At 41.9% G+C, this 16,623-nt stretch overlaps 1 protein-coding gene across 1 annotated transcript in view; it reads left to right on the top strand.

Moving 5' to 3' along the window:
* CORIN (corin, serine peptidase) overlaps positions 1-16,623 on the top strand; it is a 217,925-nt gene that overhangs the window by 25,372 nt on the left and 175,930 nt on the right. Inside the window, exon 2 of the mRNA XM_059671920.1 lies at positions 7,052-7,196. Coding sequence (XP_059527903.1) covers positions 7,052-7,196 — 145 coding nt within the window. The remainder of the gene's footprint in view (positions 1-7,051; positions 7,197-16,623) is intronic.

The following is a 16,623-nucleotide window of genomic DNA, read 5'->3' on the forward strand; positions in this document are numbered from 1 at the left end:
CTATTCAGCTTCCAGGTGTTTGAGTATTTTGGGTTGTTTTTATTGTAGTTTATTTCTAATATTATGCCATCGTGGTCTGCGAAGACGCTTTTTATGATTTCAATCTTCTTGAATTTGGGGATACTTTGCTTGTGACCCAATATGTGGTCTATTTTTGAATATGTCCCATGAGCACCTGAGAAGAACGTATATTCTCTGGCTTTGGGGTGAAGTGTTCTGAAGATGTCTATTAAGTCCATCTGATCTAGTGAGTCATTTAGGATTGCTGTATCTTTGCTGATTGTTTGTCTATAGGACTTATCCAGTGCTGTCAATGGTGTATTAAAGTCCCCTACTATGATTGTATTGTTGTCGATCTCTCCTTTGATATTTTCCAGGAGTTTTTTTATGAATTTGGGTGCTCCTACATTGGGTGCATATATGTTTACCAGGGTTATATCTTCTTGTTGTATTGATCCCTTTAGTATTATGAAGTGGCCTTCCTTATCTCTTCTTAAGGCCTTCACTTTGAGGTCTATTTTGTCCGATATAAGTATTGCTACCCCAGCTTTCTTTTCCTTTCCATTTGCCTGAAAGATATTTTTCCATCCTTTCACTTTCAGTCTGTGTGAGTCCCTTCTAATGAGGTGGGTTTCTTGTAGACAGCAGATGTATGGGTCATGTTTTTTTATCCATTCAGCCACTCGATGTCTTTTGGTTGGAGCATTTAGTCCATTTACGTTTAAAGTTATTATTGAAAGGTACTTGTTTGTAGCCATTTCTTTTTGTGTGTGTGTGTGGCTGTTTTCTTTCTGAGCTTTTTATTTCTTCTTTTTATACCAGTCCCTTTAGCATTCCTTGCATTGCTGGCTTGGTGGTGACAAACTCCCTTAGTCTTTTTTTGTCTGTGAAGCTTCTTATTTCCCCTTCAAGTTTGAATGATAGCCTTGCTGGATAGAGTATTCTTGGATTCAGTCCTTTGCTTTGCATCACTTTGTAAATTTCAGTCCATTCTTTTCTGGCCTGATGTGTTTCTGTTGAGAAGTCATTTGACAATCTAATGGGAGATCCCTTGTATGTAACTTTCCGTCTCTCTCTTGCAGCCTGTAAGATTCTCTCTTTGTCCTGAACATTTGCCATGGTGATTATGATGTGTCTTGGTGTGGGTCTTTTCGGGTTCACCTTGTTTGGGACTCTCTGGGCTTGTGTGACTTTTTTCTTCCCCACCTCAGGAAAGTTTTCTGATATTATTTCTTCGAGTAGGTTTTCTAATCCTTGTTCATCTTTCTGTTGTTCTGGTACTCCTATTATTCGTATGTTGTTTCGTTTCATGTTGTCCCAAAGCTCCCTTAGGCTCTCCTCCTGTCTTTTAATTTTTTTCTCCAATTGCAGTACATTTTGGGTGTGTTTTGCTTCCTTGTCTTCTAATTCACTAATTCGGTCCTCCGCTTCTCCTAGTCTACTGTTGATACTTTCAATGGAGTTTTTCATTGCAGCTATATCACTCTTCATTTCTTCTTGGGTCTTACTTAAGTTGTTGATTTTTTCATCTGTTTCTTCTAGCTTCTTCCATATGTTATCGATTTTTTCATCTGTTTCTTCTAGCTTCTTCCATATGTTATCGATTTTTTCATCTGTTTCTTCTTGCTTCTTGCAGAGGTTGTCGATTTTTTCCTCCATCCGGTTTATGCACTCTAGGATCCTTATTCTGAATTCTTTATCTGTCATGTTGCATGCCTCTGTATTACTTAGCTGCTTTTCTGGAGAGTCCTCCTTCTCTTTCCTTTGGGGGTTTCTTTGTCTACCCATGTTTGATCTCAATGACATATCTAGACGTTGAGTTGTTCAGTGGTTGCTCCCTTGGTGGCAGTGACTCCTTGGTCTGTGGTTGCTCTTCGGGCGGTTGCGGTAGCAGCTGCTCTTCAGTTGTCAGCAGCTCCTCTGGTGGGTGCTGTTCACAGCTGTGGTGGCTCTTCCGGCTGGTGGGGCGAGGTTTCACGTACAGCTGCTGTTCCTCAGCAGAGGATGAGGTGCTCAGGAGGTTGCTGTTGCTTGGATCTGCTGCGTTGATTTAAAGGCACAAAATACAACACAACAAGGCACCATGTACCAGGCACTATACACAAATATATTCACGATATTAATAACCCCAGTTAAAGGTGACCACCTGAATTAAGAGAATTAGGGGATAAGGAAGAAGGAAGAGAAAAAGATAAAAGAGAAAAAGGAAAAGAAAAGTAGGGACCAAAAAAAGGGAGTGCAAAAATGAAATTGGGAAAAAGGAAGGGGGAAAATAAAAGCGAGAAAAGAAAAGAAAAAAAAAAAAGAGCAAAAAGAGAGAATGAAGTGGAAGAGGGAAGAGACTTTTTATATGAGGAGAATACTCCTATAGAACAGCCATTAATCCCAACAAATTCCAGCAACAGCTCCCTGGATATGAATGCAAACTAGAAACAACCAATAATATAACGATGAAAATAGAATGGTGAACACTAATCCCAAAATAAAATAAAGAAAAAATAAAATGGCACTTTAAAAAATGGTAAAATGGTAGCAGTAATAATACTGGTTAAAAATAAGAAGGTAGTAATTAAAAGGGTAAAATCAGGTGATGGAAAAAGAAGAAAAGAAAGAAAGAAAAAAAAAAGAACAGGAAAAAAAAGAATGAAAAAAAATTGGTTTCTTAGTTAAAAAGTGAAAAAAGAAAAAAAATTGCAGTAGTGGAGGTCCTTCGTTTCTTCTATTCTTCAGTGTGGCTCACCTTAGACCTTCCAGGTATTCAGGAGAGTGTTGAGTTTCCCTGCGATATACTGTTCCTCTGTGTTGTAAACCACAGTCCTTATTTTAAAGCATGCCGCATTTATTTCCCAGACTGCCTTATTTTGTGTTTAGCAGAGTCAGTTTGTGGGTCAGCCTCTGGGTGGCAGTGTTCTGGGGTTGGCCTCTGAGGCTATAGGGCCTCTCTGTCCAGTGGAAGTTCACTGCCCAGAGCTGACTGTGTAATAGTTAGTTACCGGCGCTATGTTGTTGCTGGGATTGAAAATCCCCCTATAGGCCAGACCCTGTTAACTCCCAGGGACTGATCAGGTTATCTTAATCCTTGATCTCGTACAGGGTGGAATCTGGGTGTGGCTGTGCTCCTTGCCTGGGGGCTGGGGGGAGGAGACTCACTCTCAGGAGCGGGTGGCTGCCCCAGTCCCGGGCTCAGGGGTGTCTCAGCACTCAATTCACTACCACCTCTCCCGGCTCCCCCTCTTTCCCCAGTCTCTCCCCAGATTCCACTCCTCCGCACACTCTCCCTCTTTTCAGCACAGGTGAGTGTCTGTATCCGAAATGTCCCATGAACAGGATTCACTGAAAACGGACAAACAAATGCCAGCCGCGGAAACGGGGAAGGCTTGGTTTCTGTAAGCTTCTTCTCTTACCGGGACTGCATGGTCAGGTCAGCTCTTCAGGCTTCCCCCTTTAGGCTCAGTCCTCCGTGATCACAGAACCCAGCTCTCAATTTCCCTGGCGGCGCCAGGAATCCCACGGTTCTCCTTTCCCCCGTCAGGGGCTGTGCCTGTCCCAGGGGACGCGGCTGTCTGCCACGCGGTCTCCCTCCGACTCCAAGGGTGGTTTCTTTCCAAGGTTCTTGTCCAGGTGGATTCGAAGAATGAAGCCACAGACAAAAGGTGGTAGATGAAAAGGTGGAAATTGATTGGAAACTAGTACAGACTTAGAGGGCAGCCCACTGAGCTCCTTTTCCTAAGGTTTATAAAGGCTGCACGTCTTCGTTTCTTGGTGCTGCCTTCCAATTGGTGGAATATCATCTTCAAAGTGTAAACCCCACGCGGTGCCCCCTCTCTTGCTCCCCCTTCAGTGGTAGAATTCTCTGTCTCCTGTGAAAACCTGTTTTCCTCTTTCTCCCATTTGTCAGCATTTCTCCATCCTCTCTGAAAGCTGGTTTTCCTCTTTCTCCCCATACCCTGTGGCTTCTCCCTATCTTCTGTGAATGGATGTCTTCCTCTCCCCTTATCCTGTGGCACCTTTTGTTCTCTGTGAATGTATGCCTTTTGGCAGCTCCAAGCCCCCAACCAACTATGCCTTCCTCCCCCATGGGCCCCCTAATTCCTAAAGCTCCCTAAACCTGCCCATTTTACCCCTAAAACTCCTTTCAGTAGTCCCATAAAAACTGATTTTATTATATTTTAGCATATTTTCCCTGAAAGGAAAAGATTTTTACTTTTCTACCAAATACATTTTTTTTCTCCAAGTGTTTTTGGATGATTCGGGAATAGTCTTTGTAAGGCGTATATTATTTAAAAAAAGAGGCAGTATTTGTATAATTATGTACAGAGTAATTTTTGTTCAGGTGCTTTAATCCACTCATTTATTCAGCAGGTAATAATGGATTCCTGACTGTGTTCAGATGCTGTTCTAGATGCTGGGCTACCCTCATGAGAAAAGGGTAATATTTATACATATAGAGGGATACAGCTGTGTTAGTATTACTTATGCTGTGATTATGTTTTTACAGGGGCAAGAGTAAATTTGTACTTTCTAATCTTATAAGTATTTGTTGGTTGTTATAGTTTATAGTTCATGTTGCAGTAGTATTTCAGTTTGAATAGCCCTGAAACTCGTGTTTCCCTTTTGTTCTACTGATGTAACACATATAGTCTTGATAAAATTTGTATTCTATTTTGAAGATTATTTTATGTTTGAACCTTTGTGCAGCAACCATGTTTTTCAGCAAAAATTAGGCAGTTTTGTCTGCCAATTGCCAGCTAAAAAGTGATATCAGGTTTCATTATGGGCCCTAATGAAGATTTACAAAGGTCTGGAGCTACGAGGAAAGGTCTATGTTTGCTATTTAAAAATGTACCAGTAAGTCACATGTGTAGGGCTGGCGACTGATGCCATGTGTGTGGGTGACATTGTGGGTGCCGGGGTTCTTGTTCCGGCATCTAGAAAGGTTCAGCAATCTGGAGAAGGGCTGTGTGTAACTTAAATAAGAGTCCAGAGACGAAGCATAATTTTGAAAGGCATTTGGGAGTCAAAGGAGCCTAGCTAAAGAAACTAAGATCCCCTCATCTCAGGATCCCTTGCTTTTTATTAACACAATGTGTCCTAGGGCAAGGTGAAGATATACACTTCAAAGGGTCAGGTTTCCTATAGAGTCCATTGTCAGAATGGAAGAATTTGTCTATGGCTGTTCAGGTGTTTGGCCAGTAGATTACATGTAGATTAAGATGCCCTGAACTGTCTGGCAGCAAGCAGTCATCCCTTTTTAGGTTTGGGGAAATGCCCTTGCCACTCCAGATGCTTCAGCCCTTGCTGACATGCTGGAATTGGCTTCCGGCATGTGGGGAGAAAGTGGGTGTGAGATAAGAGCTTACAAAAAGAGGAGGAATGGCCAGAGAAGAAGAAAGAGAAGTCAGAGGAAGACAGTGCTTGAAGCAGATGGGAGTGGCTAACTGAGAATCTCTCAGATGACTCTGAGATGTCATTACAATGAGGTCTGGGAAATGTCACTTGGATGTCGCAACATGGAGGTCGTGGGGAACCACAGCAAAAGCTGTTTGGGTACAGAAGTGGGTGCCAAATTGCAGTGGCCACAAGAGTAAACAGCAAGTGAGGAAATTTGGACAATAAATATTAATTCTTTGAGCATTTTAGATGACAAAGAAGGAGAGAGGTGGTGACTGAAATGGGAGATAGGCTTGAGGATGGATTAACAAAAACAAAAAACAGCTGGAAGAGACCTAAGCATGGTAAATAGTGGATGGCAGCGTTACAGGAGAGAGAGATGCTGTTAAGCACTAGGCACTGGAAATACGTGGCTTAACTTGAAAGGAAGTTTGGGACTCAAGAGAGATTCAGGAGGCAGTTACACAGAGGTTGTAGTTCAAGCTCTGAAACTGTCAGAGGAGAACATGCAGGAGAGTCCGAAGTCCAAGAGAGAACTGCCAGAAACACCTTCATCAAGGGAATAACTCAAGTTGGTGAGTTATTCAAGTCACTTTTAATTCCATCTCAGACCCTGTTGAAAAAGTCACTCACTGCATGAAGCTAGCCATTTGCAATAAACGAGTTTCCAGACATCGTTTCTGGCAAGAGATTGAACTAAGCAAAGTTTAAAGTATTTGAAGACGAGAACTTTATGTGAACCATCACTATGGCACCTCATCATCCGCTCACAAGTGGACAGGCTGCAGGGTTGATGTCCGAAGGGATCATAAGTGTTCAACTGGACAACCGGGCAGGCTCTTTTATTGTTCAACTTGTCACTAAACACGTGGTCAGTAATATTAAAACTTGCTGAAGTATTAATGGCTGAAAACTTACTTTACCCAGATTCATGCAAATTTGGGTTAGGACTAATGAGCCTAACAACAACGAAGTCTGGAGAATGTCTTGTCTACACCCACTTACCAATGTCTTATACACTATACTAGGCAGTCTTTGCTTATAACTCTGGGCCAACGTGAGTTTTTGCCATAGTTATTTATGGTCCTTTGGAATAATACCGAATTGGCAAATGTGTTTTAAAAATAATCAAGATGCAGTATCATTAAAAGTTCATGCACTTCTGAAAAACATTTCAGAAATATTGATTTGCTCTTCCCTGAATGTGGTTGTACTGTTATTTGTTAATTTATTAGCATGATTTGGTGTCTAAACCTCATTTCATGTCCTAAAGGACACACAGCAAAATCTTTTAGGAATGCTGCTGCTTTGATTGGATGGTGGCTGTGCTATGCAATTTCATGCCATGTACTGAGTTGCTTTGTAATATTAAAGCCATGTTCCATATTTCTCTCTTTTTTTACTAGAATTATCACCTTTATTTTATAAATATATATTATATATATATTTCAGAGAGGAAGGGAGAGGTAGAGAGAGAAACCTCAATGATGAAAGAGAATCATTGATTGGCTGCCTCCTGTACGCCCCCTATTGGGGATCAAGCCTGCATCCTGGGCATGTGCCATCAACTGGAATCGAACCCAGGACCCTTCAGTCCACAGACCAACACTCTATCCCCTGAGCCAAACCAGCACCGGCTCATATTTCTCTTTCGCTTTAGGTCTTGGGGGCTGAGGAAGATGCTGTGGGTGATGGCTGCTCTCAGCAGCTGACGACTGCTAACGTTCTCCGCTTCCTACTGCTGGTCCTGGTTCCATGTATCTGCGCTCTCATTGTCCTGCTGGTCATCCTGCTTTCCTTTGTTGGTGAGTGCTGTCATTATTAAAGAAAAATGAAGTCAAAATTAAAATTAGCATGATTTAGAAGAGTGATTTCTACTTAGTACTTATAGAACCTAAAATATCAACTCAATAAGAGGGTTGGCTGTTGACTAACTTAGGTAAACCTGCAGTTTTAGCCACTATAATCACTCTCCTAGTTATTATTTATACTAGAGGCCTGGTGCATGAAATTCGTGCACAGGAGGGGGGGTAGCCCCCAGCCCAGCCTGCACCCTCTTCAATCTGGGACCCCTCAGGGGATGTCCGACTGTCGGTTTAAACCGGCAGTCGGACATCCCTCTCAATCTGGGACTGCTGACTCCCAACTGCTTGCCTGCCTGCCTGATCATGCCCTAACCACTCCCTTGCCAGCCTGATCGACACCTAACTGCTCCCCTGCTGGCCCGGTCGCCTCCAAATGCCCTCCCCTGCCAGCCTGGTCATCCTCAACTGCCCTCCCCTGCAGGCCTGGTCCCCCTCAACTTCCCTTCCCTGCCAGCCCAGTAACCCCTAACTGCACTCCCCTGCCAGCCTGGTTGCCCCTAACTGTACTCCCCTGCCAGCCTGGTTGCCCCTAACTGTCATCTCTGCAGGCCTGGTTGCCCCAAACTGCCCTCCCCTGTCAGTCTGGTCACCCCTTACTCCCCTCCCCTGCAGGCCTGGTCCCCTCCAACTGCCATCCCCTGCTGGCCATCTTATGGCAGCCATCTTGTGATCACATGGGGGTGACCATCTTTTGACCACATGGGGGCAGCCATCTTGTGTGAGAGCATGATGGTCAATTTGCATATTATCACTTTATTATATAGGATTAATTAATGGATTAATTAGTTCAATACATTTAAGGAGTGATTACTAGGTAGCAGAAACTTTGAAAGTCCCTGAGAACTCAAGGATGTTTAAATTAGCCCTTCTTTCTCAGGAACTCACAGTTGAGAGGAAGAAATGATTGTCACACAAGGCAGCACATGTTGATGATAAAGGTATATACAAGGTGCTTTGGGGACAGTCACCAGGCTTCATGAGGCATTAACATTTTAACTTTTGGAATAAAAATAGAAATTTAGGTTAGAAGGCAGTAGTACATGGGTCACATTTGGCTGAGAAAAATGCCAGGGTAAAAGTATAACCCATGAAAGATGCTGATGGACTTGGGAAATGGGACATTTTGGTAGGAAATGCAGCTAGGTTGATGGATAAAGTGCAAATGACACAAAATCTTACATGCCGTCCTAAGGGATATGGGCTTTAGCACCTAGGTCATAGGTTTTCAAAATCTATTCCATAGAACCAAGGTTCTGAGAAAAAGACTCAAGGATTACACAATTATTTGCTTTAAATTTCTATTTAAAAAAATTGAACTCAAATGTGCCCTCAAACTCAATGTTACATATTAATTTTTAACAAAGCAGAGACCAGCGAAGTAATTTGTGCTGACAGATTTACTCATTTGTATTTGGGTCTTGCTATCTCTCTTTAAATGAACAATATACTAAGTTTAAAAGGTGAGTTATTGGGAAAAACACACACACAAAACAACTCAAAATCTTGCCATTGATAGATACTTATTGCTATGAATCAATTTAATTGAACATGTGCAATCAAATGAAGTACAGAAATAAATAGCAAGATGATGCAGATCTAGTTGCACTACCAATGATTTTAAAATATTTTATTTCACCCAAACTATCTATTATATTTGTTGCTCAGTTTATAAGTTATACATTTAGAATTTACACTGAGTGGCCAGATTATTATGACCACCCCATCAGTACTTTGTTGGGCCACCTTTTGCCTTCAGTACTGTGGCGATTCTTCTTGGCATTGACTCTACGAGATGTTGAAAGGTGATGTGAGGAATCTGACACCATGCCTGATGAATAGCACTGTCCGGTTCTGTGAGATTTGATGGTTGATGGCTGCCTTATGGCTCTTTTAACTTGGTCCCACAAATGCTCAATTGAATTGAGATCTGGTGATTGTGGGGGCCACCTAAGCAAGGTAAAGTCTCCCTCATGTTCTTGAAACCACTCCTGCACAATACGAGCACCGTGGCATGGCGCATTGTCTTGTTGGAACAAGCCATCTCCATTGGGATATGCCATCAACATGATAGGATGAACTTGATCAGCAACGATACTTAGGTATGTTGTGCTATGCAGACGTTTATAATGATCTGGCCCTCTAGCAACTTCAGCGCAAAATTATAGCTAATTTGCCTACAAATGTCAGGTGGTCATAATAATCTGGCCACTCAGTGTATAAGGTAAATTAATCTCGATAAAATACAGCTTATGTCTATGTTGTGGGTATTAGACTCTGAGTGGAGGAAGGATGTTATTAAAACAGTGCTTTAAGTGGGTTATTATTTATTTATTTAAATAATTTTTTACAGCTTCTTTGAAATATAATCCACATACTATTCAATAGCTTTTAGTGTATTCACAGATAAATGCATGTCACCATAGTCAATTTGGGAACATTCGCATTATCTCAGAAAGGAAATCTATGCCCTATAGTTGCCATTGTCTGCTCTCTCCATCCCCTCCTTCTTCCCCTCTGCCCAGCACTAAGTACCAATAATTGACTTCCTGTCTCTACAGATCTCCCTGCCCTGGGCATTTCATATGACCATATGTGGTTTTTGTGACTGGCTTCTTTTGCTTGGCATAACACTTTTAAGGCTCATCTATGTTGTAGCATATATTAGTACTTCATTCCTTTTTATGGCCAAATAATATTTCATCAGTTAGATATACCACATTTTATTTACCTATTTAACAATTGATGGACATTTGAGTTGTATCTATCTTTTAGCTATTTTGAATTACATTGCTGTGAACAGTCATGTACAAGTTTTGATATGGACACATGTTTCATTTGTCTTAGGTTTATACCTGGTAGTAGAATTTTTTTTTTCCATTTCTGTATGGGATTAGGAGGTACACAAATTTTTAACCACTTAAATTTTTTTAAAAAAATTACTGTTGATGTACAATATTATATTAGCTTCAAGTTAGTTGTAATTCTGATGTGGTCATGGGAAGATGCCAGTACCATGATTTCCTACTCCTCCATCTTGACTGGAAGAAATTAAAAATCTGTAACCATTTTTTTGGTTTTATTTATTTATTTATTTATTTATTTATTTATTTTTGGTCTTTTTTTAAAAATTAAATCTTTATTGTTCAGATTATTACATTAGTTACTCTTTTCCCACCATAACTCCCCTCCACCCAGTTCCCACCCCACCCTCCGCCCTCACTTCCCACCCACTGTCCTCATCCATAGGTGCACGATTATTGTCCAATCTCTTCCCTCACCCCCACACTTCCCCCCCCCCAAGAATAGTCAGTCCATTCCCTTTCTATGTCCCTGATTCTATTACAATCACCAGTTCATACTGTTCACCAGATTATTTATTTACTTGATTTTTAGATTCACTTGTTGATAGATGTGTATTTGTTGTTCATAGTTTGTATCTTTACCTTTTTCTTCTTCTTCCTCTTCTTAAAGGATACCTTTCAGCATGTCATATAATACTGGTTTGGTGGTGATGAACTCCTTTAGCTTTTTCTTATCTGTGAAGCTCTTTATCTGGCCTTCACTTCTGAATGATAGCTTTGCTGGATAAAGTAGTCTTGGTTGTAGGTTCTTGGTATTCATCACTTTGAATATTTCTTGCCACTCCCTTCTGGCCTGCAAAGTTTCTGTTGAGAAATCCACTGACAGTCGTATGGGTACTCCCTTGTAGGTAACTGATTTTCTTTCTCTTGCTGCTTTTAGGATTCTCTCTTTGTCTTTTGCTCTTGGCATTTTAATTATGATGTGTCTTGGTGTGGTCCTCTTTGGATTCCTTTTGTTTGGGGTTCTCTGCGCTTCCTGGACTTGGAAGTCTATTTCTTTCACCAGGTAGGGGAAGTTTTCTGTCATTATTTCTTCAAATAGGTTTTCAATATCTTGCTCTCTCTCATCTTCAGGCACCCCTATAATTTGGATGTTGGTACGCTTGAAGCTGTCCCAGAGGCTCCTTACACTATCTTCGTATTTTTGGATTCTTTTTTCATTTTGCTTTTCTGGTTGGGTGTTTTTTGCTTCTTCGTATTTCAAATCTTTGACTTGATTCTTGCGACCCTCTGGTCTGCTGTTGGGAGTCTGTATTATATTCTTTATTTCAGTCAGTGTATGCTTAATTTCTAGTTGGTTCTTTATCACAACATTGAGGGTCTCATTAGATTTCTTGAGGATCTCACTACATTTATCGGCGGTCTCACCAGTCTTTTCGAGGGCCTTATTAAGTTTATCGGCGGCTTCTAGACAGTTCTTTAAAGACCTTAAAAGTGTGGTTTTGAACTCTATATCCAACAGTTTGCTTTCCTCCAATTCTGTCGTTTGTGTCCTGTTTCTTTGTCTCAGCATTTTTTATGCTTCGCTGTGTCGATAGAGTGCCTTTCTGTGCTAAGTGTCCCAATTACCTGAGGTAGACACTCTTAGTGCACCCCTTTGTGGGCTTTGTGCACAGTCTTGTTGTAGTTAAGCCTTGATTGTTGTAGTTATCACTGTGAGGAATTGACCTCCAGGCCAATTGGCTGTGAGAATCAGCTGTGTCTGCAGTGGGAGAGCTTCTGTGCTGGAGACACCCCTCTGGGGCTAGACTTGCTTCGATGGGGTTTTGGTGCTCCTGGTTTTTTTTTTAAAATTAATCCTCACCTGAGGACTTTCCATTGATTTTGTAGAGAGAGTAGGAGGGAGAGAGGGGGGAGAGAGAGAGAGAGAGAGAGAGAGAGAGAGAGAGCACAAAAGAGAGAGAGAGAGAGAGAGAGAGAGAGAGAGAGAAAGAGAGAGAGAGAGAGAGATGTGAGAGAGACACACCAATTGGTTGCCTCCCACACAAACCCTGGTGCAAGGCCAGGGAACAAACCTGCAACACAGGTATGTGTCCTAGACTGGGAATCGAACTCACAACTTTGGGTGTGAGGGTGATGCTCTTATCATGGAGCAACACCGGCCAGGACACTGTAACCATTTTTAAGTGCTATTTTGGCCTTTAAATAATCTTTATAAAGTGGAAGTTTTTCAAACATCTTCAAAAGTATTCGTTTTATAGTTCTGCATCAGTTGGTATGATATAGATATATTGAAGTATCTGTCCAAATAAATGTTTTCTATTTTATAACTGATATGCTTGTTGTAGTGAGCAATAAAATCACTTTATATCTTTTTTTAAAAAAACCCCTCATTAAATTCTGCTTACTTTTAAAAACATTCTGTTTGGTTTGAGTTTACAACTCCCTGCTCTTTCAAAGTTCTGTAGCTATTTCTAGGTCCACAAAGGTTGCTAAGGGATGCTGGAATGCCAGTTGTGCATCAAAGAGCTCTAGCTTAAAAAGTCAAAGAGATAATAGTGAGAGGATTATCGATTAGGAAAAGGTAATAAAAGCCCTATGCTGACAAACACAGATGCTCTATGTGTATTTAATTTTGTCTGTTTGGGCTTCTGTCATGCATAAAGTCAAGATGGTAATAAAACAACTTCTGAAGATAAAAGAGTTGGACTTTATGAGAAATTATTTCAGCAATAGGCTATAGAAGAGAGCAGTACAAATAGTTCCTCACCTCAACCCCTAAACTGGAGTTGGAGCTACACATGCTTAGTTTAGTTTGGTATTTCTAACATCGGCACATAGTCTGAGCAGCCCGTATGATTCCCAAAGATTTGGATTTTAAAATAAGGTCTTTGAAAGGAAAATTAAAGAGTGAGAAAGCTACAATATTATACCTAGTTTTTTGTTTATTAAGTTACAATCTAATACTGAAGGGCCATGTGACATGGAAAAAGATCTTAAAATTTGACAGGAAAAGGTCTGAGTTAGCATTTTACTCTCTCCCATTTGCTGGATGTGTGACTTTAGGTGCCATACTTTACCTTCTCTGTGAAATGGGGACTATAATCCTTATTTGTTTCACAGAACTGTTATGGAAGTCAAATAAAATAATTGTCAGTGTTTTTATAAGTGACAAAATTCATAGTGAAAGTATTCGTTTTTGCTTATAAACATTATTAAATCAGGTAATTATTTTAATGAATAGTTTTATTTTACTTAAAATGAACTCAAATGTGTTTATCTTATAACTCTATCCATAAGAATTAAAACCTTTGATCCTGGCCTGTGTGACTCAGTGGTTAGAGCATTGGCCTGAGCACCAAAGGGTCACAGGTTTGATTCCCAGTCAAAGACATGTACCTGGATTGTAGGTTTGATCCCTGGGCTGGTCAGGGCACATTCAGGAGGTAACCAATTGATGTTTCTCTCTCACATCAATGTTTCTCTCTCTCCATGCCCCCCCCCTTTCTTCCCTCCTTCCCTCATTTCCACTCTCTGAAAAGCAATGGAAAAGCTATCCTCTGGTGAGAAATAATAATAATAATAATAATAATAATAATAATAATAATACCTTTGTACTATGACCCATTGCCATAGTAATCTTATAATCTACAACCCCCTAACCCCATAAACCAAGCCATTGCCACAGTATATTTTAATTGCCAATAAAGTAGCTAGAAAGGATAAAGTTGACTGATTATTGGGTTTGCAACGTGACGACATTTATGCTGAGACCCGAGAGTTACTTTCAGAGGTTAATTCATCTATAATAATAAAAGCATAATATGCAAATCGATCTAACGACTGGACAGCAGAACGACCATCTGGACGACCTGCCAGATGACCTCCGGATGACCACGCTATGACACCCACTAGTGCCAGGCCAGCCAAGGCGGGTGCGATGCAATTGGCCAGGTGGGCCTCTCCATTGCCCCATGATTGCCCCACAGAGGGAGGCCAGGCCACACTTTGTGGGGTGATTGATGGGGGGGCTCCGTGATTGATCACCCCAAAGAGGGAGGCCCAGGCCACCCAGCCGGCAGCCACAGAAGGAGGCCCAGGCTACTTGTCTGATAGCGCCACGGCGGGTGGGTGGGGCCTCCCTCTGCCGGGCAATCCATCTGGGGACCCCGCGATCTATCGCCCCACAGAGGGAGGCCCAGGCCACTGGCCAGCGATGCTGTGGTGAGTGTGTGGGCCTGGTCAGTGATCACCCCTCAGAGGGAGGCCCAGGCCAGCCAAGCGACCATACCCCACACCTGTCACTTGCAGAGGGAGGCGACTGGTGGTGGGTGGGGAGCAGTGCCACACAGATGGCAAACAGTGGCAGCAGCAGGGGTGGGGCCAGCTGCTGGCAGCCAGCAGCTCGGAGAAGGAAAGCCCTGATAGGCCCTCATCACTGGCCAGGCCTAGGGACCCTACCGAAGGGCCCAGATTATGAAAGGGCACAGACCGGGCTGAAGGACACCCCCCCCCCCAGCCCATGCATGAATTTTATGCACTGGGCCTCTAGTTTCTTATAAGAAGTAAACTGGCAGCAGGTTGTACTGTCATTACATGTCTAGAATCAGCTTATGCCATGGAGCACTTTATCAGACATTGAACTAATACCCTAAATTAAAGTAATTAAATGTATTTGCAATTAAAATAAACTTATTTTGAGAAGCATGCATATAACAGAAGTACAATAGCGGGTATAATTTGATACTATTCATTCCTTTAACAAACATTTATTGAGTGCCTCTTATGTGCAAGTCAGTGGGCTACAGGCACTGGGTGCACCTGAAATAAAGCCTATTCTTACAGACTCCATGGGGAGTGAGGGAGGAAGGCATTACAAACAAAAGTCATGCAATCAATTAATTACAATAGAGGTAACTCCTATGTGGGAAGAGATAGTTACTATGAGAGCTTATGGCAAGGGACTGAACCCAACCAGGTGAGGGAGCCTTCCTTGAGCGAGTGGCCCTTTCAACATAAACTCCATGAAGATGAAGTAAGGGAGTGACATGATTGACCTGGTTGGGGCTTTTAAAAGGTGCCTTTGTCCCAGTCCCCCAACCCCTCTCCCCAAAGAGATGAAGGGATTAAGAAGCACAAATTGGAAGTTACAAAACAGTCCCAGGGATGTAGAGCACAGCATAGAGAATACAGTCAATAACACTGTGATAACTGTGTGTGGTGTCAGGTGGGTACTGGAAAGACTGGTGGAACACTATGTAAAGTATATGATTGTCTAACCACTATACTGTACAACCAAAACCCATCTATACTAATAAAAGGGTAATATGCTAATTAGACCAGGTTGACTAGACGTCTTTTGGTCATCCAGTCCTTCTGGACAAAGCCATGGTGGCGGAGGCCGAGGCAGAGGTGGTTAGGGGCAATCAGGCTGGCAGGGGAGCAGTTAGGAGTGATCAGGCCAGCAGGGGAGAGCAGTTAGGGGTGATCAGGCGGACAGGCAGAGTGGTTAGGGGTGATCAGGCAGGCAGGCAGGCAGGCAGGTGAGTGGTTAGCAGCTAGTGGTCCCCGATTGTGAGAGGGATGTCCAAATGCGGGTTTAGGCCTGAACCCGCTGGGATTGGGCCTAAACTGGCAGTCAGACAGGCCCCCTAGGGGTCCTGAATTGGAGCGGGTGCAGGCCAGGCTGAGGGACCCCCCGCCGTCCCCCCGTCCCCCCGCACAAATTTTGTGCACCGGGCCTCTAGTACAACATAATATTGAAAGTAAACTGTACTTGAAAAATAAAAATTAAAGTTAAAAAAAGGTGTCTTTGACAGCTGTGTGGAGAAAGGGTGGGAATGAGTAGAGTGTGTGGCAGGGGAAACATTGGGGGCTTATTACAAGAGTCTTAGAAATGTGGTGCTTGGGGGATGGTTGGCACAGAATTTGCAAACTATTGTTCATTCCATTTAATTTCACCAAAGTTATGGTCCAAAACATCTCATTAGAATGCTCTTAACCACCACCCCCCACCCCCCCCAAAACCAGGCTTCAGAAAAATTGGTTTTAAAGGCTCTTCTACTCATTCACATTGAAAATAAATTTTCTTTGTTTTAGTTATAAATTTATGAAGAATGGCCTAATGTCACCTTCCTAGTTTTCTTAATACTACGAAAAGTCTATGTGTGGCCTGTTAATTGTTTATTTTTGTCTTTAAATGAAGAAAACAGAAACATTATAATGGAGAGTATAGGAAATATGGTAAACAGTACATTTTTCTTGAACTCAAGAGAAATTGTCCTCTACAAAAGTGACTTTCCTCTTTGAAAATGCCAGATGGGATGGGGATCATTGAATTAAAATATAGTTTAGCTCTTAGAAGGTTTCTGAGCAGCTTGTGGCTTTTTACAAGGATTTGGAATTATAAAGATCTTAATTTTCTAGCTTACAATGTATTTTGAAAAGCACCTTAAAATGGAAAACCTCCCAGATCTTTATTTCTCTACACACAAAATTTAAGATGCCCTATGATCCTTTATGACCCGACTCCACGTTCCTTATTTAAATCTACAAATTCCTTTAAT

This window comes from Myotis daubentonii, chromosome 1, assembly GCF_963259705.1.
Source record: "Myotis daubentonii chromosome 1, mMyoDau2.1, whole genome shotgun sequence".
In the NCBI taxonomy this organism is placed as follows: Eukaryota; Metazoa; Chordata; class Mammalia; order Chiroptera; family Vespertilionidae; genus Myotis; species Myotis daubentonii.